Source organism: Mauremys reevesii, unplaced genomic scaffold (genome assembly GCF_016161935.1).
Source record: "Mauremys reevesii isolate NIE-2019 unplaced genomic scaffold, ASM1616193v1 Contig113, whole genome shotgun sequence".
In the NCBI taxonomy this organism is placed as follows: Eukaryota; Metazoa; Chordata; order Testudines; family Geoemydidae; genus Mauremys; species Mauremys reevesii.
Genome location: NW_024100731.1, coordinates 211370 through 238139, shown reverse-complemented (window position 1 = coordinate 238139; position 26770 = coordinate 211370). Strand labels below are relative to the sequence as shown.

The following is a 26770-nucleotide window of genomic DNA, read 5'->3' as shown; positions in this document are numbered from 1 at the left end:
GGGAGCGACTGGCTAAGCAGCAGTTCTGCAGAAAAAGATCTGGGGATTACAGTGGATGAGAAGCTGGATATGAGTCAGCAGTGTGCCCTTGTTGCCAAGAAGGCCAATGATATATTGGGCTGCATTTTAGTTGGAGCATTGCAAGCAGATCAAGGGAAGTGATTATTCCCCTCTCTTCAGCACTGGTGAGGGCACATCTGGAGTATTGCATCGAGTTTTGGATCCCCCACTACAGAAGGGATGTGGATAAATTGGAGAGAGTCCAGAGGAGGGCAACAAAAATGATTAGGAGGCTGGGGCACATGACTTATGAGGAGAGGCTGAGGGAACTGGCTTATTTACTCTGCAGAAGAGAAGCGTGAGGGGGGATTTGATAGCAGCCTTCAAGTACCTGAAGGGAGGTTCCAAAGAAGATGGAGCTGGGCTGTTCTCAGTGGCGGCAGATAACAGAACAAGGAGCAGTGGTCTCAAGTTGCAGTGGGGGAGGTCTAAGTTGGATATTAAGAAAAATATTTCAGTAGGAGAGTGGAGAAGCACTGGAATGGGTTACCGAGGGCGGTGGTGGAATCTCCATCCTTAGAGGATTTTAAGGCCTGGCTTGAAAAAGCCCTGGCTGGAATGATTTAGTTGGGGATTGGTCCTGCTTTGAGCAGGGGGTTAGACTAGATCAGTGGTCCCCAACGTGGTGCCTGCAGGCGCCATGGCGCCCGCCCAGGCATTTATATGCGCCCGCTTAGTGCCCAGCAGGGGACCTGCCGGGGACAGAGAACTCAGGCTGCGGGTGCAGTGTTCTCTGTTCCCGGCAGGTGCGCGGCCTGCCTAGTTCCCAGCAGGGGAGAGAAGCCGCGGCCCTACGCCTGCCAGGGACAGAGAACTCTGGGGCTGCAGGCTGTGGGCACCGGTGTTCTCGGTCCCTGGCAGGTGCGGGGCCGCAGCTTAAGCCGGAGAGAAGCCGCGGCCCCGCGCCTGCCGGGGACAGAGAACTCTGGAGCTGTAGGCGCTGGTGTTCTCGGTCCCCGGCAGGTGCGAGGCCCACCTAATGCCCAGCAGAGAAGAGAATCTGGGGCCCTGCGCCTGCGGGGGACAGAGTACTCCAGGGCTGCAGGCATCGGTGTTCTCTGTCCTTGTGGCTTTTCTCCGGCTTCTCTCTGGATTCATATATTATGTAATATTAAATATTTTTGTATTATTTAATGTACAAATACAAAATAAGCCTTGAAAAATTGTTGGCGCCTGCCACGCTCTTCTGAAAACATGAATGTGCTACTGGTCACAAAATGGTTGGGGACCACTGGACTAGATGACCTCCTGAGGTCCCTTCCAATCCTAATCTTCTATGATTCTGTGAAATGATGGGTAATGATCAGAGGGGAGTCTCAGCCCCTTTGTGGGAAACACATTAATGTTGATATTTATTCACATTTACTGTTTACAGCCCTTTTGGGAGAAAAGAGCCATGTTCAATTTCCTTTTCTTTCCAGCTCTTTTGGGAGAGCAGGAGTGACAGCTCCAGTTCAGGGCAGTGTGCACACATGTGGGGTTGTTACTGCCTTAGTGAGTAAAATCATTGTTTTCTAATGTCAAAATATGCTGCATTTGTGGTTTGCTAAAGCCACCAGATTCTGTCCTCGGCTGCACCAAGTTCACATCTGGCACTGCTGAGAGACTTCGAGGAGAAGATATTGGCTGTAACCCACCTTCCTACTGCACTGATCCTGGGCCAGATGGGGGCCAAAACAGCCTCTGGTATAACTAAGAGGAATCTCAGGGCTGCTCTAAGTTACTCCAGCTGCTGTGCCAGGCTAGGATCCGGTGAAGCGTCATTGCACTCCACCCTGCCCCTCCTAACCTCTCTGCCCTTCCTATGCTGAGGCAGGAGGGATGCTGTGGAAGGGAGCCAAAAATGTGGTTAGACCTGCTTTGCACCACCTAAGGATTACCCTGTATTGAGGGACCTTTGGCTGCCCCTTTAGGACAATTACCCAGCTACTTTGCCTGCTGAACAGGGCCCAGGGACTGAGCCCACTGCAGTACTCAGAACTCCTGCATCTTGGTGGGAGTTAGAGCAGCTGATCATTGTAGCCCCTTCTAGCCCTATGTTCTGCAGTTCTCTCATTATTCAGTTGTTTAACTAGCAGAATGTGACCAATGAAGATATCAGTGAGTCTCTGTTCTTTGCCTTGGGAGCAGAGTGGGGCTGGTCCATGGCTGGGTTCTATGCAGGTTATTGTGACCCTGATAAACAGAGTGTAACTCACCAACTACAGTGTTAACAGGCACAGACTAAAGGGAACCATCTGGTACTTACTGCAGTTTCTGTAATTTGCAGTTTGGATGTTTTAATCCTTCACACAGCAGCTGCACTCCTGAATCTCCTAGGTTGTTCCACCGTCCGCCGAGCTCTGTCAGGGTCTGGCTGGTGCTGAGAACAGAGGACAGATCCCCACAACAAGCAACTGTGAGATCACAATACCCCAGTCTGTAGGATATGAAGATATACAGAGAGCAAAATGATGACTTGTTTATGCCTCTTCCTCTGCATTTCCCCTTCTTGATACCTGTGTGTAACTCTAAACCAGGGGTAGGCAACCTATGGCATGTGTGCCAAAGGCGGCATGTGAGCTGATTTTCAGCGGCACTCACACTGCCCAGGTCCTGGCCACTAGTCTGTGGGGCTCTGCATTTTTCTTTAATTTTAAATGAAGCTTCTTAAACGTTTTAAAAAACTTATTTACTTTACATACAACAGTAGTTTAGTTATATATTATAGACTTATAGAAAGAGACCTTCTTAAAACATTAAAAGGTATTACTGGCACGTGAAACCTTAAATTAGAGTGAATAAAAAATGAAGACTTGGCACACCACTTCTGAAAGGTTGCCGACCCCTGTTCTAAAGTGATTCTTAATTTGGAAGCAATAGAGAAATCATTTCACTTTGATTCAGATTACAAAAAGACCCCTACATGAGGCTTTAGACCAGGGGTGGGCAAACTACAGCCCGCAGGCCATTTTAAGCCGGCCCTCAAGCTTCTACTGGGGAGTGGGGTCTGGGACTTGCCGTGCTCTGGTGCTGCAGCCGGGGAACAGGGTTGGGGCTGTTCCACACGGCTCCCGGAAGCAGCCACGTGGCCCCGCTCTGGCACTCCAGCTGGGGAGCGGGGTTGGGGGCCACTCCATGTGGCTCCTGGAAGCAGCGGCATAGCCCCACTCCGGCCCTATGCACTCCAATGTCCTCCTCCGGTGCTCCAATGTGAGCTGCAATGGCGTGCCTGCAGATGGGGCAACGTGTAGACAGGGCCGGCTCTACAGTTTCGCTGCCCCAAGCAGCGCCAAATTGCCGCCCTGGGCGGCGGGCAGTCCATGTGCTTAGGCGGCAGGCGCTTTCCGTGGAGGCGGCAATTCGGCGGCAGCGTCTATGTTTAGCTGAAGCTGCCCCGGACAGCTAAACATAGAAGCTGCCGCCGAATTGCCACCGCCGCGGAAATGCGCCTGCCGCCCTAAGGGCACACAGACTGCCCCCCCCCCACGGCAGCAATTCGGCACGCTGCTTGGGGGCAAAACAAGGGGGGCTGCCGCCCCTTGCAGAATGCCGCCCCAAGCACCAGCTTGGAATGCTGGTGTCTGGAGCCCGCTCTGCGTGTAGAGCTGCCTGGTTGCGCCTCTGTGTAGGAGCTCGAGAAGGGACATGCTGCTGCTTCTGGGAGCCATTTGAGGTAAGTGCCACCTGGAGCCTGCACCCCTGAGCTTCTCCTCGCACCCCTGAGCTTCTCCCCACACCCCAACCCCCTGCCCCAGCCCTGATCCCCCTCCTGCCCTCTGAATCCCTCCATTCCAGCCCAGAGCACTCTCCTGCATGCCAAACCCCTCAGCCCCCGCCCCACTCCAGAACCTGCACCCCCAGCCTGCACCCCTTCCCGCACCCCAATCCCCTGCCACAGCCCTGAGTCCTCCCGCCTCCAAACCCCTCAATCCCAGCCCAGAGCACTCTTCTATACCCCAAACTCCGCATCCCCCAGCACCACCCCAGAGGCCGCAACCTCAGCCGGAGCCCTCACTCCCTGCACCCCACTCCCCACTGCAGCTCACAGTCCTCCCGCACCCTGAATGCCTCATTTCTGGCCCCACCCCAGAACCCGCTTCCCCAACCACAGCCCTCACCCCTTCCCACACCCCAACCCCAATTTTGTGAGCATTCATGGCCCACCATACAATTTCTATTCCCAGATGTGGCCCTCAGGCCAAAAAGTTTGCCCACCCCTGCTCTAGACCTCTAACACACAATTAGAGCTACAACCAAAACCCCAGTAGCATTAAATTAATTATTCTAATAGGAACTTATCCATTCAGCTACAGAAAACACCTTCTCAACCCTCTTTAAAACCCCAATCAAACAGAGGCTCATTGCAGCATGCCCAGAAGGTCCCTAAATGTGGGGTATTTTGGACTGCGGGAAAGTCCCAGAGCCCTCACAGAGGCCAACCATCCCTTCTCTTTTATAACAAAGGGGGAATCAGCTCAGGTGCCCGTGCTGACTGCAGTTGGGGCAGACACAATCCCTCAGGTAGGCCAGTCCCAGGTCATTTAGGGCTTTATCGATCAGAACCAGCCTCTTAAATTCCACCCAGAGACCAATGGGCAACCAGTGCAGATCCTGGAGCCATGTGCTCCCAGCAGGATGCTATGCTCAGTAAGTGACCTAGCACTGTCTACACTGGGGCTTAGGTCGGCTAACTCTCTCGGGGGTGTAAATTTTTCATGCCCCTGAGTGACGTAGCTGGGTCGACCTAACTTTCTAGTGTGGACCAAACCTTAGTGAGTACAATAAACAGAGGACCTACAGAAAATATCTATGGGGCATGAAGAGGCTCCGTGTGACCCAACTTCTGTCTAGTAAAATACGACAAATCTACAGTGTGGTGGGGTCTCTCAGCTGTACGCAGGAGGAGAGTAGGTGTTTTTGGGTGGTCATTAGATGAACCATTTGGGATTTTTTTCAGTGAAATAGTTTTTCCATCAGAAAATGCAGATTAGTCACACACTTTTTGTGGGAACGTCGTGGTGTTGATGGAAGTCCTGTCAGGAAGGTCTTTCTTAGCCAGGCTGGACTTTCAAGGCAAAACTACAGACAGAGCAAGCCTAGAATAGCCAGTAGCCCTGTGGTTGGGGCATTCACCTGGCCTGTGTGAGGCCCAGCTTCGTCTCCTCCCAAATCAGGCAGAGCAGTCACTTTAACCTGTGCCCCCCACACCTCAGGTGAGTGCCCTAACCAGTGGGATCACAATGCAGAACGGGGGAAAGATTAAGTTTTCTCAGGATAGAAAACAGTTTTCCTCAGCTGCCAGGAGTACAGATGCCTCAGTAGACAAAGCTCAGGTCACTGTTAATAAGCACAGACTGCAGGAAGCCAGCGGTTACTTACACTAGTTTCTGCAGTTTGCAGTCTGGGTGTTTCAGTCCCTCACACAGCAGCCGCAGGCCTGAATCCCCCAGTTTGTTATCCGCCAGTTCCAGCTCTGTCAGGCTCTGGCTGGTGCTGAGAATAGTGGCGAGATCCCCACAGCAAGCAGCTGTGAGGCTGCAACTCCCCAACCTACAAGAGACAAATACACAGAGAGGGAAGTGATCACTTGTTTCCTCCCTGTTGGCTGTGGTTCCCTCACTGGTGTCGGTATCTGTCTGGAGAGGGTTTCATTTCCATTCTGGAGGGAGGAAAGGATGGCTCCTGCCACATGTGCCACTAGCCAAATACTTAGGGGCTAGGGACATCCCAGGCCCTCAGCGAGTAAGGGGCTAATTCTGGCTTCCTTCAATCTGTCCTTGCACAGGTGCTCAGGGAAAGGGCTATAAAAACAGCTGTTGGGGAGCCAGTGGGTGCAGAATGGCTGTGGGTTGAGATGGCTGCAAATCCAGGCTGAGCGAGCCTCAGGCTGGGGTGGTTTATGATTTGATGTGTTTAAGTTGTTTTGCTTTGCTGATTGAGATTTGCTTCTGCTGAAATATCCTTCCTGATTACCAGAGTCTTGCTGCCGTACAGTGCTAGGACCATGGTACCACCCCATACACCTGCTGCTCACGCTGCCTCTTCCCGACTCTCAATAAGACATTTGCTGTTGCAGCTGAGTCTTCAGAGCTTTGCTGGTCCTGCAAATTTGGCCTGAAACTACCCCTGGGAGGATATATCATGCAGGGTCTCTCAAGGGTCTGTCCTGCATCCGGAGCTGCTCAATATTTTCATTAACAGCTTGAATGATGGACTGGCAAGCACACTTATAACATCTGCAGATGGCATCAAGCTGGGGAGGGGTTACAAACAATTTTAGAAGACAGGATTAGAATTCAAAATGATCTTGATTAATTGGAAAATTGGTCTGAAATTTATCATATTAAATAGAGACGTGCAATGTTCTGCAGTTAGGAAGGTAAAATATCAAATGCACAACTACAAAATGGGGAATAACTGGCTAGGGGGCAGTACTGCAGAAAACGACCAGGGGATTATAGTGGATCACAAAGTGAATATGAATAAACAGTGTGATGTATTTTTTGGAAAAAGGCTAATATCACTGTAGGGCGTGTTAGCAGGAGAATCGTAGGTAAGACATGGGAGGTGAATGTCCCATTCTACTCATCACCAGTGAGGCCTCAGCTGGAGAACTGTGTCCAGTTTGGGGCATCACAGTTCAAGAAAGATGTTGATGAATTAGAGTCCAGATGAGAGCAACAAAAGTGAAAAGAGGTTTAGAAAACAAGCTCCACAAGAAAAGGGTGAAAGACTTGGGCATGTTTAGTCTATAGAAGACAAGGCTGAGGGGCAACATAACAGACTTCAATTATATGAAAGGTTGTTATAAAGAGAATGGTGATCCATTGTTCTCCATGTCCACCAAGGGTAGGACAAGAAGTAATCAGCTGAATCAGCAGCAAGGGGGATTTAGGTTGGATATTAGGAAACACTTTCAAACTATAAGGAGAGTAAAGTCCTGGAACAAGTTACCTAGGGAGACTGTGGAATCCCTGTCCTTGGAGGTTTTTAAGAACAGGTGAGACAAACACCTGTCAGGGATGGACTACGTTTACTTAATTCTGCCTCTGCACTGTGGGATGAACTCGATGACCTCTCGAGGTCCCTTTCAGCCGTATATTTCTATGGAGTGGAAGGTGCAGGGCCTGGGGCTGGTGGGAGCACAAGCATTACAGTTCGGTAACCCAGCAGCCAGAGCGACCATGCTAGCAGGCACAAACGGGAGGAGACCAGCCGGTACTTACAGTATTTTCTGCAGTTTGCAGTTGGGATGTCTCAGTCCCTCACACAACACCTGCACACCTGAATCTCCCAGCTTCGCCCCCCAAAGGTTCAGCTCTGTCAGGGCCTGGCTGGTGCTGAGAGCAGAGGAGAGGAACCCACAACATACAGCTGAGAGTCTGCACCACTCCAGCCTGCATTAAATGAAGAGAGAATGGAAAACGATTCATTTCTGACCCATGCACTGTGTTCCCCTCACAGATGTCTGTGTGAGTCTAGAAATATTTATTATTGTGGGAGTGCAGGGAGAGACGACAGCGCTGTGGGAAGAGGCCAGGGGGAATAAAAACACAAAAGGCCGTTAGTGTGGATTTTTTCCATGCACACCCGTCAGGCAGGGTTTAGCTCTCATTTATGTTGGTGTAACTCTGGAGCAAATCCCTTGCAGTCAATAAAGGCAGACTTGCAAATACAGAGCAGCTGAGAGCACAGTCTGGCCCATTATGTCGGTTACGCAGCACTCCACAAGTGACTGGTCAGTTGAAGTAAAGGGAGGGGGCAGGTTGTGGGTCACTTTTAGTGGGTTGGGAGTGGGAAGGTCGTGGCTGGAAAATAGTTCAAACGTTTTCATTGCTAGCGCTCTGGATCCTTTCTGGTCTAAGCAGATGGAGCCAGTATAAGCTCTCCAGTCCAAAATGTTCCCCAGGGCCGTTTTGGGGCAGATTTTCGAGACAAAAGCACCAGCAAAGTGAATGTCAAAATCAGCCTTCTGTTTCTGCAGCTGCTGTCTATCACTGGAGGTTTGGGGTTAATGCCACCAACTCCTAATCCAGGGACCCCCACTCTTTCCCCAGAACATCAGACCCATGGCTGGAGGGCTGAGCTGCTTCTGTCCCCATCTCAAAGCTCTGCCTGTCAGTATGTAGGTAGACAGGACTCATTTCAAAGCTCTTTGTTTTTTCTCCACCATCAGTGACGACTGGCCTCTCCTCCCCCACAGCCCTGCAGAGAGTGATGGTGGCACCTCTCCCTGGTGGCAACAGCCCCATCTCTCCCTCACAGCTCGGAGGAGGGTGGGGAACGAGTAACTCACTGAGAGTGATATGGGGGGGAGCGGGAGGGAAGATACACAACTGAAGTGTGTCTGCTTCACTGCTGTGCTGCTCTGACAGATCTACTGGAATAGTCCATGGAATAGTCTCCCCCCAGAAGGGGTGGAAGCTCCATGACTTGGGCCATCATCACAGTAGACTAGACAACTCACGGGGAAATACACTGTAGGGAGCAGGGCACAAGGTGAAATAATGGCCTTGTGAATCTGGTGCAGTGCCCACCCCCCACCAGTTTTGGATCTAATGTGCTGCAGAGAAGGGGTCTCTGGAAGTTGTGTTAGTGACAGATCACTCCTACCTCACCACCCACCACACTCTGATTGACAGCTGCCTCAGAAGGAGGCAGCTTGTGCCACTCACTGGGCTGGGGTATGTGCACTCAGCTGCTTTGACACCATGGAAGGCTTTAAATCTGTGCAGAAAAATGTCACAAGTTTTAAAGTTAATATATAAAGGTGTCAAAGTCATTAAAGTTATCTTTAAAATGGGCTGTTAGTGGAAGGGTAAGAGAGTGCTCTTTGTTTTAAAAAATGCCCAATATTAAAGAATTGGTTTAAAAAAAATAAAATATTTATTCACTGGGACCGTGTTACCAGCTGTCTGCTGTGGGCCCACCTTTGCTTAATATTTCCATTTTCCAAACAGGGCAGGCTGGGTGCATGTTGTGAGACATTGACAATGGTGCTGGAGACACTGAACTCTCAGTTTTTCCATATACCTACAGGGGGCAGACACCAGCTACAGCCCCTGTGAAACACTTTACATAGATGTCATCTGAAAATACACAGAGGAGACCAAATATTACTTACCCCAGCATCTGTAATTTGCAGTTTGGATGTTTCAGTCCCTCACACAGCAGTTGAACTCCAGCCTCTCCCAGAGAAAAATTATAACTGAGGTCAAGGTCTGTCAGGCTCTGGCTCCTGCTGAGAACAGTGGAGAGATCCCCACAGCAAGCGCCTGTGAGACCGCAAAATCTCAACCTGCAGGAGAGACAAATGCAGAGCAGATCCATCAGAGAGTGAATGAGGCTCATCACAGCCGTTCTGACAAGTGGCCCCACCCAGCATCTCCTTTCCCTGACCAATCAGTATCAGGAATGAGCCACAAAACCAGCCCTAGACTCTGTCCTAAGACTCATCCCTTGACCAGTGAGAAGCCAGAACCAGGTTTGGGTGTGACTTCCTGCATTAGCCCCACTGCTTGCACTATAAAGAGAGAGAGAGAAAGTGAAGTTTCAAGGAAGGCTCTAGGAAAGGGTCAGGAGGAGGAAAATGGGGAAGATGGATGGAGAAGTTTAGAGGGTGGAAAATATCAGAAGAGAGAAGTTAATTGGAGGGTAAAAACAGACACTAAAAAACAATGAGGAAAAAAGAGTCAGAGAAAAGGAGAGAAGAAAACTTTCAAGCAGAGAAAAACTAAAAATAGTAAAGGGGAGATCTAGAGGCACTCTGTTATATTATTTTATATCAAGTTTGATGCCACAACATTGCAATAAAATATACTCATGACATGTGGCCAACCCCAAAAGTTCCAAAATCATGAGTCAGGCTCCAAAAAGTCACGATATCGGCTTAGATTTCATGGGATTTTTTTTACAAATACATTTTGGGTTCTTTTTCTTTGTCTTCTGGTTTTTGAGACTTTAGGGTTTGTGTTTTCAGGCTCTATCTGTAACCACAAGGGCTAGAAACTTAGCCTTCATTTTTAAAAAGTGAGGGGCTCACTTATTCACATGACTCCAGGAGCTGTGACTTTAAGAAAAACCATCAAATATCAAAATTTGTGATAAAATTATGAGATGGCAACAATATTATATATCAGACAACGTGACTTCATAGGACAATGGGGTCTCTGTAGCCTGGTTAGGAATGGTAAGTGGGCATGGGAGTCCATTTGACCAGAGCTTAGAGGAGGGAATAACCTGATTTTTGTTTACCTCAAAATCTTTATAGTAAAATAATGGGTTTTCAGTCCTCCTTTAATTGCAAATCTGAATGCAAACTTAATTATAGAATTGATAGCACTCCCTCAACAAGTTTTTCCCCAATGCTAGTGCTAGGTTTTAGAATATTTCATGCTTGCATCTACCTGAAATAATCATATATATTTAGGGGTCCTGTGGTTTTGATGCACATCTGGTTTCACAGTACGTTACCTGATGCACTAGCAAGTTATCCTAGCACAGAAGTCTAGATGAACAGCGGCTGTGCTCGTATTATTGATTATTTTATTACATTATTTTTATTGCACAACATTCTGACTTTGAAACATATGAAAAGCTTCTAAAATACAGGAAATTGCACCTAACTTTTAAAAAATGTCTGGGTGGTGGTGGCTAGTTCATGCTGCTGCTCACCACTGCCCATGCTACCATGGCTACGCTACTATTTTTAGTGCACTAGCTCAGATCAGCACTAGCATTAATGTGTGTACGTGAGCTGGGAATCACACACCCCCAGCTCCAACTGCAGACAGAGCCTAAGGCTTCAAGGGCAGAGAGCTACTTATCAATGGATAGATACTAGGAGTAGTGACGAGGGGTCCAAGCACAATATCTGATTTGAGGAACTGTGTCCAGGAAATTCAGGAAGCTGACTACCCAGGGCCTGGAGTTACCCAAGCAAAAATGCAAAAGCCATGAAGAGCTGTGGGGTGGCGAACTCCTATCCCCCGCCCTCCGGATACATACTCAGAACAGCTAGCCTATGCCACTGCTCACGCTACTGTAGCTACATCACTATATTTAGCACGCTGGGTCGATGAGAGCTAGTGCGAGTGTGTCTAGTCACTCTGGGAATCGCACTCCCAGCTCCGAGTGCAGACGTAGCCTTCATGTGAACAAAAGACTGTGGGAGTGTCTCATGGGTATGAGACTTTTCCACTCCAATCCAAGATTTACATGGAAGCAAGGCCAGTGCAAGGAAGTTTCGCCTAGGCATGAAACTTCCACCTAGCGTCACCGGCCCACCCTTTAACTCGCCCCCCCGCAGCAGCTACCCCCCCTGCAGCTACCCCCGCCCAGGGAGACACCCCCCCCACACGGAAGCTAACTCTGCCCGCAGATACCCCGCCCACACATGTGGAAGCTAACCCCGCCTGGAGAGACTCCCCCCCCCCCCGCAGAAGCGAACCCTCCTGGGAGACTCTTCTCCCGCAGAAGCTAACCCTGCCTGGGAGCCCTCCTGCAGCAGCTAATCCCGCCTGGGAGCCTGCCCCAGCTCACCTCGGCTCTGCCTCCTCTGCTGAGCATGCCATCGCTCTAAGTCTCCTCCCCTCCCAGGCGTGTGGCACCACTGAGAGGAGAATTAGAGCTGGGGCTGTGTGCTCAGCAGAGGAGGCAGAGTGGAGGTGATCTGGGGCGGGGAGCAGTTCCCCTGTGCGCCCCCCCTGTTACTGTGGGCAGCCCTCCCCACGGCCCTACCCCAGCTCACCTCCACTCCACCTCCTCACCTGAGCAGGCTTTTAGGCACCCCCAACCACTAGGCACCCTAGGCAGCCGCCTAGTTTGCCTAAATGATTGCACCGGCCCTGCATGGAAGACACACAAGAAATACAAGCCAGCCTCTGGAAAGCATTACTCTAGGCACCAGCCACCAATCCAGTGCAAATGAGTTTCAGCCACTGCACACAAAATTACTACAGACACAGGCACACCTCAGGATCAAAGCTTGTGTTGAACAAAGCAAGGTTAGTGGCTGAAAAGCCTTTTATCAGCTTGGATTAGATCCCTGATCTGGTCTGCATCCCCAGAGCCTGGCTATCTGACACAGCAGGCTGGGAGCTGGATCATTTCATCCTTCCAGCTGACACAGGGCCCTACAGACCCAGACTAGGCAGTTCCAGCAGCGGAGCACCAATGTTATTGCCACCCAGCTTCAAATGCAAAAGAAGCTCCTTTATAACAAAATCCCTTGAGTGCATCTACTTAATCTGAGAGACCAATGACAAGCCCAATAAGACATTCCAATAGCACAGATCTATTACCTACAGAGAGCTCAAGTTTTCTGGAGGAGCTGACAGAGACACTGGCTCACATGGTGATGCAGTTCCTGAGGCTTCTCATTCTTGGAGGCTTAACAATCCACACTGACAATACACCTGATTCAATGCACAAAACTTTCTATTTGCCCTGTTCACCTTTGGATTCTCACAGGCAGTCCCTAGGCCTTAAACACACACACAGCTGGTCACATCCTGACCTTTATAATGAATGTGGATCAATCCCTGATGCCAGTCAGATTGCCACCTTCAAAAGAGAAAGAACAGCCATACTCCATCTAGCCCAGTATCCTGTCTTGTGACAGGTGCCCCAGAGGGAATGAACAGAACAGGTCACCATCAAGTGCTCCATCCCCTGTCGCCCATTCCCAGCTTCTGGTCAACAGAGACTAGGGACACCATCCCTGCCCATCCTGGCTAATAGCCAGTGGTAGACCTATCTTCCACGAATGTATCTAGTTCTTTTTTTAACCGTGTTATAGTCTTGGTCTTCACAACATCCTCTGGCAAGGAGTTCCACAGGCTGACTGTGTGTTGTGTGAAAAAAATATTTCCTTGTGTTTGTTTTAAATCTGCTGCTTATTAATTAATTTTTTTTCTTAACATCATAGTCCATCCTAGATTGCTCACTGATCCAGTTAGACCCACAAAGCACTGATGCCCTAGCCCAGCAGCCAAGGACTAGAAGAACCAGTGAGACATCACAGTCACTGACTGACCACAGCCATGAATACTTTGGTTCTGAAGCACTTCCTTCCCATATGGCCCTCACAGAGCTTTGTGGTTTCTTCTTCCTGTGACAGATGATGCAAGGAGGCAAGAAAACCCAAGTGTCAGTGTTGAGAACACTCAAGAAGATACAGATGTCTGAACAACGAATTCTTCTTTGCCTGCTCCTTGTCCCTGGAGGAGACTAAGAGATCCTCCTTCTCCTCTTCCATAACAACCACCGAGGCTACATTGATGCAGTTGGACTATGGGGGTGTGAATTGCAACAGCACAGCATTTTGGTGCACACAGCACCCCAATGTGGATGGTCCTAGTGCAAACTAAGAGGTACCTAGCTTGTGTTAACATAGTCCTCTTCAAACAGGACTATGTTAGCATGAACTAGGTACCTTTTGTTTGCACCTGCATTGTCTATATGGGGAGTTACAGCACAGCAGTTTGGTGCATGCTGCACTTCATACCCTGTAGTCTGAACTGCAGGGCTGGGTAGACAAGCCCCAAGTCACACCCCACTGAACTATTTTGGATTGTCAATAACATTGTTAACCTAGATGCCTCCTAGCTCCAGAGCCCAGCACCACTCAGCGTGAGGAACTGTACCCACTTCACAGAGAAGATCTTCCACATCCAGGATGGCCTCTATGGCCATCAGGGACAGCACAAAACCCTCCTCAGAATTCTGTTCATTCACAAAACAGGAATCCTAGACAATGCTAGAGGAAATCTGACCCTCTGCCTATGACTCTGATCCTTGATCTCTGTGGCTAGTGCAGGCCAGTAAGAGCAGGGCCATCCCTAGGGGGGTGCGGGGCCCGGGGTGAATGTGATGAATACATCACTTCCGGGACTGACCTGTCACTTTTGGGAGAGACTGTGCTGGCCAACTGCTCTGGCCCACAGAGCCCTAAAAGCGCAGGGCCCAGAGGGGTCGTCCTGATTCGCCATACCCTAAGAACGGCTCTGAGCAAGAGCATCTAGAAACCCTACTAACAAACACTGTCATCATTTGCTTTTGAGGACAGACATCTGCTCCCCCAACCTGGAGCATGCAGTAACCTGGCCAGGACTTAAGAATTCATTGCTTGATACAACCAGCCTTACATGTGAATGCCCGGTATCATCAAGTCTCTTGTTTCTGAGCAATCTAGTCAAGCAGTTACTGAACAGTTGCATCCAACTTCACCTGTCCATTGGCAATATCCAGCTGCGTTTTAAGCCTAGACACAGAACAGACACGGCACTGCCAAGGCTGATGGAGAACCTCCTCCTGTCCACAGGCGAGAGGATTTTTGAAGCTTTTTACTGTCAGGGTTTGCAGAATGGTGACAAATCCTGTTCCTGTTGAAGTCAACAGTAAAACTTGGAGATGGGGTGGGGGAGCACCTTAGTATTCGGATGTTGTGTGCAGCAAAAATTGCTTTCATCCGGCTGAACGATGACGGGAGGACATGGGATGGAGAACCGAGAAGATTCAATGGCAGCCTGGGTGTAGGTGAGGGGACGTGAGGAAGTAAAAATCAACAGGGAGGTCACAAACCTGGATGGTGGGGCAGGGTCAGGGACAGAGGGAGAATCAGGAGGGGATCAAGGCAGCAGGAACTGACTTAAATGAATCTTATATTATTTTGTCTCCAGTTGGCTCAATGGGGTGGGAGGTGAATTCCCTCAGCTCTGTAAGTGCTTTGAGATCCTCAGCTAGATGGTGCTCTAAGAGGGCATGTCATTTGGCTTCAGGAATAGAGACTGTTCCTGTCCTTCCCACCACCTACCCTACAGAGCAGGGGAGAGGGATGAGAAGTGGATGCGGGGGTGACTGGACATGAGGAGAAATAGTTAACAGAGGGATCAGAGCTGTCCTGGTTTGCAAGTGGTGATTTTTATTCACTGCAAGGGTCCTCCTGGGTAGTGGCTCCTTCTTGCTCTCACATGTTTGGGGGTGGGGAGAAAGTGTCCCCAACTGAGGCATTAATAGGAGAGACTCAGATTTTAACCTCACCACGTACCTGCAGGAAATTTATTGTACCCTATCCACGCCTCCTGCCAAGGTCTTTACATAGAGGAAATAGAGGAAATACTTACACTAGTCTCTGCAGTTTGCAATTTGGCTGTTTCAGTCCTTCACACAGCAGCTGCACTCCCAGAGCCCCCAGTTGATTATCACTCAGGTCCAGATCTGTCAGCAACTGGTTGTTGCTGAGAGCGGAAGAGAGCTCCGCACAACAAGCAGCTGAGAGTTTACAAGCCTTCAATCTGAAAGAGAGAGATGCACAGATTAGAGAATGAGCATGTCTGTCCATCCAGTCCTCTCCTCTCAATTGAAATTCCAGCGTGGAAAGCCAAGAAGCATTTACCATAGTCCCCATGACCCTTAATCTAAGGATTTGCAACACATCAATAAACAAATGCATAGAGACTGGTGTGAAAAATGAAGAATAAGGGAATTATATAGGAAGCCAGTTGTACATTAGAGTTTCTCTTTCTTGTAGACTAAAAGTCTCAGTGCTTTAGAAAGAAATATCACCCAGATCAAGGAGACTATGACCAAAATAGACAAACTGAAGATATATTGTCCTCTTTTCTCAATCTAGCTGCATTTACACCAGGGGTTGAATTTTTAATTTATTTTTATTTTAATTGACTTTTCCACACCTATGAGCCTTGTAGCTATATTGACCTAAATTTTAAGTGTAGATCAGGCCTTAAACATGATGGCTAGATACTGAGGGCTTGTCTATACAAGGACATTGAGCAGAATAGCTCCCTGTGTGGACACACTCTTCCAGAATCAAAATAACTTTTCCTTTAGAACAATTACTCTGCTTTGCCAGCTATTGGGATTCTCATCTGTTGCAAGCTGCAGAGTTGTCCATTAGCAGCCTGGGGATCTCAGAGCAGCTCTAGTTTACACTAGGGAACTATTTGAATACCTGGAGCAGCCCTGAATCTGGGAGGCGTAAAGGTGGTTTAAATCCACTTAGCTCCACCCTCTCTCTGGAATGTGAGATCTTTGCTGCGCCTCTTAGAAGCTCAGCAATGAATCTTAACCTTGGTGTTGGCAGAAGTGGGATTGTAAAAGAGAAGTTTACACTGGGGTCCTTCTATGGGCATCTGTTATGTCCATTAGCCTGTGTTCCACAAGTGTGCGTTCAGCTAAGCTGAAGATGAGGGTAGTGGGTGGCTGCATTTTCAGTGGGCTGGTGAATCCCGAAATGCGGCTGTGAAACCGTTCAAAACTTTTTCTCGGTGAGCTTGGAGGGGCCATGGGAAGTGCCTAGCTTCTATTTACCACAACAAACTGACATGGGCTCTGGCAGTGCTAGGGTCGGCTGCCCCCAGGCTACTTCCAGACTCCCCCTCGGGTAGTACCTGGGTCAGGGTGGTGTCCTCCGGGGGTCCAGCACCATGGGTTCCTCGGGACAGTGGGTGAGCAACAGGCCCGGCACCTCCTCCGGGTAGTGAGCGCAGGGCAGGTCCGGCACCTCCTCTGGGTAGCAAGCTCAGGGCAAGGCAGGGCAAGTCAGGCCAGTCCTGGTGTGCACCTTGGGCCACGGGGTTTTCCCAGTCGTGGGCTAGGCTGGAGACGTCTGTCCTGCCTGGCGACTGGCTCCCTAGTGAGCTCTGAGGGCGAGCCTTTATACTTACGAGTTGCCGCCTGACCCTCTGAGAGACGGGCTCCGAGCTCCCTAGCTCCGCCCACTCTGAGCTCCGGATGGGCTCGTCCCGCTCCAGGGTGGAGGGGAGCCACACCGCCTCACTACACAGCTATTTTTAGTCCTGTAGTATGAACCTGGATCAGTTGATCCAGGATCTGAGAATTCACTGCTGTGGGTCTTTTTTGCAATGTAGACACTGACTTCATGTACCTGCAGGGAGCCACCATCTTACACCATCCTCACACTCCATGGAGTCTTTTACGGAAAAAAAATGGTAAATATACACCTCAGTTTCTGCAGTTTGCAGTTCACATGCTTCAATCCCTCACACAGCAGCTTCACTCCTAATTCTCCCAGGCTGTTTCCTGCAAGGTGCAACTCGATCAAGATCTGTTTGGTACCAAGAATAGAGGAGAGATCCTCACAGCAAGCAGCTGTCAAACGGCAATCACAAAACCTGCAGGAGATAAGCAGAGAGGAAAATGAGAATTTCTGTCTGTCCAGTCCCGCCGTGGGTTTCTAGAAAGATTCCTGTATTTGGGAGTGAGAGGGGGAAGGGAGGGGGAATCACAGAGCTGTAGTAATGGATGATGGGGACCACATGGTTATGTGTGGATTTCAATCCACGTGCATCTGTAGCTCTCATTGATCCTGTATTCCCATATGAGTGTTTTCCACCTCTGAGCAGACACACTTGGGCATCTACTAATAAGAAGTTTTGTGGATGGGAGGAGCCTTTTCTTCTTTCTTGCTGCATCTTGTCAATTGAGGACTCAGCAAATAAGCCACCATCTATGGAAGACTTAGTATTGAACATTCAGGATTCAGGGATGGCTCCAATTTGCCACATCTCAAGTCTCACCCACCCCACCCCCCATCTCTCTCGACCATACATTAGAAAAGGCTGGAATTTCCCTAGAGAGCCCAGTCTCAAAGGGCACAAGAGAGAGGGAGGTCTCTCTTTGCCACATCCCTGAACAAGAACCTACCAGCCTTCTGCTGATAGCCTGAAGAATAGATAATGTTAGCAAAGGGGGCTCTCTCTACCTCCGGGAGAAGAATGCTCCTGTGGACCTTAATATCTGCTTCTGGTGACACAGGCACTGGCGCATCTCAGAAGATACAAGGGTTCTATAATCTTCATAGCCTCATACTGGCTAGGTCACGTGCAGCTGTCCAAAGCCGACTCTATTGGGCTGAATCTGGTCTTGGTTGCTAACATAGAACAAAGGCACCTTGCTTCATCTCAGGAGCCCTCTTCCAGACAGCTTGGCTCCTGACAGGGCACGGGCCATATGCAGGAGCCTCATGTCTTCCTAGAATCATATCATAGAATATCAGGGTCGGAAGGACCTCAGGAGATCATCTAGTCCAACCCCCTGCTCAAAGCAGGACCAATCCCCAGACAGATTTTTACCCCAAATGGCCCCCTCAGGGACTGAACTCACAACCCTGGATTTAAGCAAGTCAAAGTTCAAACCACTGAGCTATCCTTCCCCATCTACCAGTAGAAAGGGGTTCTGGCAGGGTGCAAACAGGTCCACATGGTGCTCTCTATTATCTCCACAGAAAAGCAGTTTAACTGACTCCTTAATTTCCATACACGGAAAGTCATTTTCCTACCAACAATGATTCTGAATCAGAGCGAGTGAGCTTCAGGCTCACACGACTGGTCCATCGTGTCACATTTTACAAAGCTAAGGTGATAGTATAGACTCCTCTGAGATTCCTCCCCAGTGTGTTTTGAACTTACTAGTCTATCCATCCTGACAATTTTTTCCCTCATGCCTGCATGCCCATCTGAGTGGGGCCTTTCCCCAGGGACTCGGTGTTCTATTTGGGGCAAATTAAACATTTGGAAATACCAACCAACTTTTTAGGAAAAAAAACTTTGATTCATTTGACACCGATTTGACACATTAGCTCTTCAAAAGGCCAGGAGGAAGTGGTCCCATTTTTACAGTTAGTTTTCATTAAAACAGTAGAAACTTGGAGTTATGAACACGTTGGGAATGGAAGTTGTTCATAATTCTGAAATGTTTGTGACTCTGATCAAAATGTTATGGCTGTTCTTTCAAAAGTTTACCACTGAACACTGACTGAATACTTTACTATGAGTGAACAACTGACTCTGAAACTGTAGTATGCAGAAGAAAAATGCTGCTTTTAACCATCTTAATTTAAATGAAAGAAGCACAGAAACTGTTTCCTTACTTTGTCAATTTTTTTAAACTTTCCCTTTATTTTTTTAGTAGATTATATTTAACAGTCACATAATGTATATGCTGCTGCTTCTTTTTTTCCCCTCTGCTTCTGCCTGATAGCCTACTTCCGGTTTCAAATGAGTTGTGTGGTTGACAGGTCAGTTCATACCTCTGGTGTTTGTAACTCTGAGGTTCTATTGTAGTTTATTTTTATACAGTTTTTCCATTCCCTTTACTTCGCAGTGAGAAATCAATGCATATTCCATTGGTCACCCATAGTCTGCTGTGGAAAAGGGCAGTGCATTTGCCTAGCTTCACAGATCACATTGGGATTGGTGTCGGCAAGAATTTGCTCTGTGGATAAAGGTGGCTGTGATGCCCCGTACATGTGCTGTTGTTGGCAAAGTTTGAGGTTTCAGTATCTGGGCTTCCATTGTGTAGCAAACTCTTCCTTCACAGCCAACATGTAAACAGTTCCCAGACAGAAGGCTTTGTCATACTGACATTGAAGTTACTGTGACCTGCCCCCAACCTTGTAGAAAGAGATTAAAAAATGCTGTTTTTAAAAAAAATATCCTAAACTTTCATTCCTAAGCCTAGAAATTACAAATTCAGGTTCTACTTTAAAGTTAGTTGAACGTGAGTTGGAAATCAAAAATGTGCAAACCCAAACTGCCTGGCCCCTGTAGCACTACCCTGAGAACAACCAGAGATCCTGGAAAACACTGTTGGAGATTAAGTCTCCCTCCCCTCACCATCCCACCAGCTTTGCTTATAAAAAGCAGAGATGGAGCCTAGCAAGCAACCTCATTTTTGTCAATGGATGATGAAAAGTTGGGTAAGGGCGGCAGCTCTGCCTGAAGGAAGATCCCTGGGACCTGCACCCAGAGAAGTGGAGCACTGTGGACCCACGTGTCAGCCCTCGTAAAACATGCATGGGGGTTGGGCCAGCTGGCTACCCTCAGAAGAAAATGGAGGGGAGGGGAAAGCTCACCATCCTCACCCAAAATTCCAAGGGTGCGGGAGAGAAGGAGCCATGGGGGCCACTGAGGAGCTGGATGAGGTGTGGGGCTGTCCTGGAGCCAGCTCAATAGCCTCATACTCACACCAGAAATCATCTCCCATCTCCACTTGGGCAATAGGTGCTACAGGGCTCTTTAGTCTAGCAGAGACAGGCACAACAAGAACCAATGGTGGGAAATTAAGACCAGACAAATTCAAATTAGAAATGAACCACAAATTTCTAACAGTGAGGGCGGTTAACCATTGGAAGAAAGCTACCAAGGGAAGTGGTAGATTCTCCATCTCTTGATGTCTTCAGATCAAGACTGGATGCCTTTCTGGAAGATGCTTTAGTTAAACCCAAGTTACTGGGCTCAGTGCAGGGGTAACTGGGTGAAATGTAATGATCTTTGGTATACATGAGGTCAGACTAGATGATGTAATGGTACCGTCTGGCCTTACAATCTATGAGTCCATGAATTTCTGTAGTGGATTTATAACCTCCTCCCTTTTGGAGACCACCATTTTCCCCCCCAACATGGAATTACTGTAGGCCATCGGGGCCTGGAAACAGCAAAATGATGTTCCATTTAATTCTTTTCTGCACTTCTATTCCCTAGCCCTTAGCCACTGTCGTCCATGGCTTTGTCACCGTTCTGTTGGACTGCCACAACTCACTCTCTCTCGGTGTGGTATAGGCATCCCATTCACCTGGCAGCAGATCGCTCCTTAAGCTACAAAGGCCAAAGTGAGCATATCACTTTGGTCCACAAACAGCACACTCTGCAAGTGCTGCAGGCCTGTGGCTTGTTGCATCTGACCCACACTTCTTAATACAGCTCCCTGAACTAGGAGCATAATGTCCATGGTTTACAGTGTACGTTCTCTCTTAATATTTTTAGTTTGCTGCATTGCCTCCTTTAAATGGTTCTGTCCTGCCCTAAAATATGCACATAGGTTGTGAATGGCAACATCCTCTCACTTGCAGAAGATGTGATGGGGTCAGCAGCTCCCACTGCCCTCTGCCAAGCTGCTTGTGGGCCTGCCGGGCCAGGATGTATCATGAAGAGCACCAGCAGCTGTGGGTGTCTGTGCTTGTGAGGGGCTGGATTTTAGTCATTTGTTCAGTTGTTTTGTTATGTTTTCAGATCTCGTTTTGTGGTTTGTTTTGGCACTGAACGAGCTGCCTTTGCAAGTAGCTCTTTGGGAGCTTGAGATGACCGTGCTCTGGGCTCAGAGGGAGAATATCATTCAGGGCCCCTCCTCCATGCAGCCCAGAGACTTTGGAGTTCTCCCCCACCTCCTGTTGTGGAGTCCTTGGGGCATGTGCAGCTTGCCGGGGAGGATGGGAGCAATGAGAACCATGGGAAAGTAAATGGAGTTACTTGGAGGTGTGGGAGTGCAGAGGGTAGTGCTCGTCTGGTTGTTAATTCATTAGTTCATTATCCTGCTCTGTGTTCTTATTTGCAGATCTCAGCAGTATGGAAGTTGCTGCTGAGGCAGTGAACACTCCGTGCAATGTGTGCGAATGTACATGCACACGCACCAGGACAATGTTCACAAGCTGTTGCTTTTCTGATTTTCAGAAGAATTCTCAAGGGGCCAAATAAAAACAAGATTTCTGTTCAAGTTGAAATTCAGATGTCGTCACCTGAGGGTTGGGTGTTTAGGGACAGACATGGGGCTGGCATGCAGAACTGGCTGGAAATTAGAAGCAATTTTCTGATAATTTTGTATCACCTTTGTTCATTTTTTCATCCAAATTATGAAATCTTCTGTCTAGCTTCAGTGAGTGGCTTATCACGACAGCACCAGTACGCTGAGCTGTCATGGAAGGCTGGGCAGGGGCATTGTCGGATTGAATGGGAAGTATTTATTGCCCCACTGCAGCTGCTCTGCCAGTGTTTGTGCTGAATCAGTGCAGAGGGACATGGTAGGAGACAATATGTAATTGCATTCTATTAAAATCCAAAGGTGATGTGATCTCTTGTGCATCGCTGTAAGTATGTATGTGGCTGTGCAGCGATACAGGTATGTTGCTGTTGCTGCTGGTAAGCTCAAAGTTCTCTAGCACAGATGTCGTCTCAAACCGCTCGATCCACCAGCAACCTGCAGAACAGCTGTGCTCACAGGGACAATCCAGCTATAGGAGCCCAGGCTCAGAGTCTTGGGCATTGGGGCAGAGAATTCTCAACCGCTAGAGCCCTGCTGTAGAACTCCTTGTCAGAGGGGATCAGACTGAGTCCTGGCCTAGCCATGGTCAAAGCAAAATGCAAGATCACCTCTTTGCTAAAGACTTTCCCAGGAACAACTCCAGGATCACCACAGAATCCCGGAAGTGTGGGCTGGAGGTACCTCAATAAGTCATTTAGTCCAGTCCCCCACACTCAAAGCAGGACTAAGTAATAACTAGACCAGGGGTCAGCAACCTATAGCACACATGCCAAAGGTGGCATGCAAGTTGATTTTCAGTGGCACTTTGCTGCTGGTCTGGGGTTCCATCTGCCAGCCCGCTCAGCCCGCTGCCTGCCTGGGGAAATTGGAAAACTCAGCAAGGAAAAGCAAGGGCAAGGATCACAACTAAACTGATAAGATCTACATTTTAATTTAATTTTAAATGAAGCTTCTTAAACATTTTAAAAACCTTATTTACTTTACATAAAACAGTAGTTTAGTTATATAATATAGAAAGAGACCTTCTAAAAACATTAACATGTGTTACTGGCACACGAAACCTTAAATTAGAGTAAATAAATGAGGGCTTGGCACACCACTTCCGAAAGGTTGCCGACCCCTGAACTAGACCAACTTGCGTGAGATGGAGCTGGTGTAGTAGGAAGAAAATAAAGAAGCCAGGAGAGAGTTGAGGGGTGGAGCAGAGAAAGAGAAAGAAATAAATCAATCCCCTCCCAAAAAACCACACCTGTGAGTCAGGGAGAAATGAAATCCAGTGAAGATACATAGATGTTAAATAAATAGATATGTTCAGGGCTTAGATACCCTGGTGACAGGTAGGGCTGGGTGAATAATTGGTTATTTGGTTCAGTGCCTGAACCCAATAATAAGAAAGTATTTTATTTGGGTTCACTTGAAACAGAAAAGACAATTTTTCCCAACAAAATGAAAAAAAACTGTAAAACAAATGGTTTGGGATCAAATGAAATGTTTTGTGCTCCCCTAAACAAAATGCTTAGTTTTCAGGTTTTTTGTTTAACTCTATTTTTTTAATTAAACGGAGCTAAATTTTCCTAACAAAACATCATTTTGTCACAAAGTCTGAAATTTTGTTTCAAAAATGACAAAACTAAATATTTTGACTTTTTTGGAAACGTTCTCCCCATTTTTATTCAGTTTAAACTATTCATCAGATTTGACCTGAATTCGTGAACAGTCAACTCTAAACTGCATTATTTGCCAAATCAGCTATTCACCAAGTAAATTTCACCGAGCTCTAGTGACAAGCACCTCAGAAATATCTAAGATTAAAATGCCTTTGTTTGTATCTTCCACCTCCTGAATCTTTCCTGATCTCAAAGAATTCCCCCTGGTCTTCTGACCCCTGTCTCTCAGGCTCATCTGTGGGTAAGGTAATTGGGTTAACTGTCATTACAGCACTAGGCCGACTAAGCCAACCCCACATGTTTTAACTGAAAATTTAAACACAATCCTCAGAAGTTACACAATTCTATGTGGTCACTATACCAACCATGGTGAAGAGCTGCACTGCTGTAGAATTTCTGGGATAGCAGCAGTAATAAGAGGATTTTAAAAAGAAAGAATAGTTACTTACTCTAGTTTCTTTAATTTACAGTTTGGATCCTTCAGTGCTTGACAGAGCAGGTAAATAGGTGAATGCTTTGGCTTATCCTGACGGTTTTTCCTTAAAAAAAGGAGAAAATAGAAATTGTCTTTGTTGTTCTCTGAAGGCAGATTTTAATTCTATTTCCTGAACATTGAAATAGCCTCTTGGACACTGTGATACAGTGCACATAGGTTATTCTGCAGGCAGTTAGTTGTAAGTCCCCCAATTCAAAACTACATCTAGTACTTTGATATGTGTTTTAAGTATACGGAGTCAAATAGAATACATGCGACTAAGTTTAATCCATTCATTTTATGAACTTGTGGTACTCTGATTCTCTGAATATTAAAACCAGTTCTAACTATTCACACAAATGGGAATGTCTCCAGAGGTTTTATGCTTGTGTGTCAGGTAGTAAGTGCAGTATCATTTCTGGAGATACAGTAGAAATTATTGTGTTTATTTAACTAGGAATGTTGTCTTTAATTTGCCCACAAAGCTAAAAACCAAATATAAGTATTTGCTTAAAATTGTAATTATGGCAACTGTTACTCAATAGTGTATAATTAGGGTTACACTTAGTAAATTACATCCCTAGGAGGAACCAGAAATGGAGCTTATTGTTTCCTGACAGCAGAATGTGTAAAATGGTAAGTTAATTTTAAAGCAGCATCTGTATAAGAAATAGTGCTGGATGAATAATTAAACAACTAAAATTCAAGAATATTCTGATGAATTTTAAAGTGAATTTATTTCCACTGTGTTCACACATCTTTATTGTGTGCTTTCCAAATATTCTAGCAAAGGGAATTTGCAGACAGGAATGTTGTTGAAGCAATGCGTTTAAATAACTATTACAGAATATTCCCATGAAAGCAAAATTTGTATTTATAATCCTGAGCATTCATACTAGAAATCTGGTTCTCATATTTATGTTCATCGAATCACAGAAATGAAATATCTATGACCTGTGTGTCCAATCAAAATGAATAATTTAGAAAAATTAATATTTAAAAAAATAAAATTGTTTGGATAACTTGTGAAAAAGGCAACATTCATTGAATGAATTCTTAATTATTATCTGCCCAGCTCTAATAATCAGGTCTTTCTTAAACAGCAGTTGTAGAGGACTCGGGGAGACAGGGTGATAGTTGGAGAGACAAGTGGGGTCACGGGAAGGGTTTTTTATCATGGGGGCAGGGCCGGCTCCAGGCACCAGCCGAGCAAGCTCGTGCTTGGGGTGGCAGGTTCTAGGGAGTGGCTTCTGCCCAATATTAGGGCGGCACGACTGCTCTTTTTTTTTTCCTGCTGCTCTGGCCGCCCTGTAAGGGGTGCAGGAGGGGAGCACCCTGCAGCAAACTTGGCAGGGCAGCAAGCATCCTTCTCTCCCAGCCAACCGGAGCAGCATGGAGCCCTCCCGGCAGGCAGTGTGGCGGTTGGGGCCGCGGGAAGAGAGCCCCGCTGAAGCCCTAGCTGCCCCCTTCTCTCTCCCCGCCCCCACCACTAGACCAGGCGCGCACTCTCCAGCACAGGGAGTCCCCCTGCACACTGGCTCCGGCCGCCCTGTAGGGTTTTTTTGTTTTGTTTTTCCCCTGCTTTGCCAGCCGCGCCATTCCCGCCCCTCCCCCGCTTTGCCGCTCCGTGTTTTTGTTTTGTTCCCCCCACACACTTTGCCGCGCCGTGCCCCTCCCCCCGCTTTGCCGCTCCAGCCGCACCGCAGAGTTTTTTTTTCCCACCTGCTTTGCTGCTCCAGCCGTGCCTTTTTTTTTGTTCCCCCTGCCCCGCTTTACTGCTCCGGCTGTGCTGCAGGTGCCCCCCGCCCACCCCCGCTTTGCCGTTCCAGCCGTGCCATTTTTTTGTTCCCCACCCCACTTTGCCACTCTGGCTGCGCCATGTTTTTGTTCCCCGCTTTGCTCCGGCCCCCTGCCCCCTTTTTTTTTGCTTGGGTGGCAAAACCCTGAGCCGGCCCTGCATGGGGGCAAATAAATCACACATATGTTGCCAAAGAAATAGACCAGAGTTTGAGGGGGAACATGAGGAATGGAAGGGCATTGGGGACAAGGTAGATCAGAAGATAGGATGGGATGGTCGATGGTGTCACTGAGGCAGATGGTGGGTAAAAGGAGAGCAGGCCAAATCCCTGTCTTTTGTCACCCTGTCCAGTCTGGCTTCCTCACCACTGAAGCTTCCATCTTAGTTTTTATTAACCGCACCCTAGCCAGAGTTCAGGTTCTGTACTCGGTCCTCTCCCTCCTCAACCTCTCCACTGCCTTTAATTTAATTTCATTCAAAATGTGGCTTTGACAGTCAAATTTATGCTGAAGACTCAGATTATTGTAAGGTCATCCAACACTATGGTGTCCCAGTGCCTTCCACAAGACATCTCCCCTCCATCAGGAAAGAGCGTGGGTATCACTGGGGTTATTTTTAAAGAACATGTGTAATGTGATGGTGCTGGTGAGAGCTGGTTCTTGTGGGAAAACTCAGTCAGAGATGTAGGGTTTGTATTTAGTTTTGAGGCAGTGTGGGTGGGTGGGTGCAGGGGGTTCATTCTTATTTCATTGAGCAGTGAGTTCCACCTTGTGACCCCACACCTGGGACAACTGAATCTCCTGCAGAGACAAGCCTTTCCTTCCTTGTCAACTGATTGGTTTTTCTTGTGGAACAAAGCCACCAGGCCAATTCGCTGTCTTGGAGGGACTGTAGCTTTCTCTCTCTATCTCAGATCTAGGGCCAGCACCATGCAGTGCTTTGAAAAGAGTCAGTACAACCTTATTTAACTTGACTCGGGCCAATAGGGAGCCAGGGCAGGCAGCACCGTTTTGGGGAGATGTGTTCCTGGTAACCTAGCCACCCCTCTCCACTGAATCGAACACAAGTTACCATTTAGCCCTTTATGGCTTAGCCTTTCCCTGTCTGTTACTGTAGCACATTATCAAGATGTCAACCTCCGCTTCTACTCTGCCGACCAAGCCAGTTTTCATTACTCATTAGTCCATAATATTTTCATGCTTTCTCCCT

The 26770-nt window shown here is 47.8% G+C and overlaps 1 protein-coding gene across 3 annotated transcripts in view; it reads right to left on the bottom strand.

Moving 5' to 3' along the window:
• Positions 1 to 26770, bottom strand: part of LOC120392758 (NACHT, LRR and PYD domains-containing protein 3-like) — a 60179-nt gene that overhangs the window by 5658 nt on the left and 27751 nt on the right. For all 3 annotated transcript variants that reach the window (XM_039517493.1, XM_039517494.1, XM_039517495.1), the window contains 7 exons: positions 23738 to 23827; positions 17028 to 17198; positions 15168 to 15338; positions 9167 to 9340; positions 7269 to 7439; positions 5422 to 5592; positions 2309 to 2479 (listed from right to left, as the gene is read on the bottom strand). In XM_039517493.1, the coding sequence (XP_039373427.1) occupies positions 2309 to 2479; positions 5422 to 5592; positions 7269 to 7439; positions 9167 to 9340; positions 15168 to 15338; positions 17028 to 17198; positions 23738 to 23827 (1119 nt within the window). The remainder of the gene's footprint in view (positions 1 to 2308; positions 2480 to 5421; positions 5593 to 7268; positions 7440 to 9166; positions 9341 to 15167; positions 15339 to 17027; positions 17199 to 23737; positions 23828 to 26770) is intronic.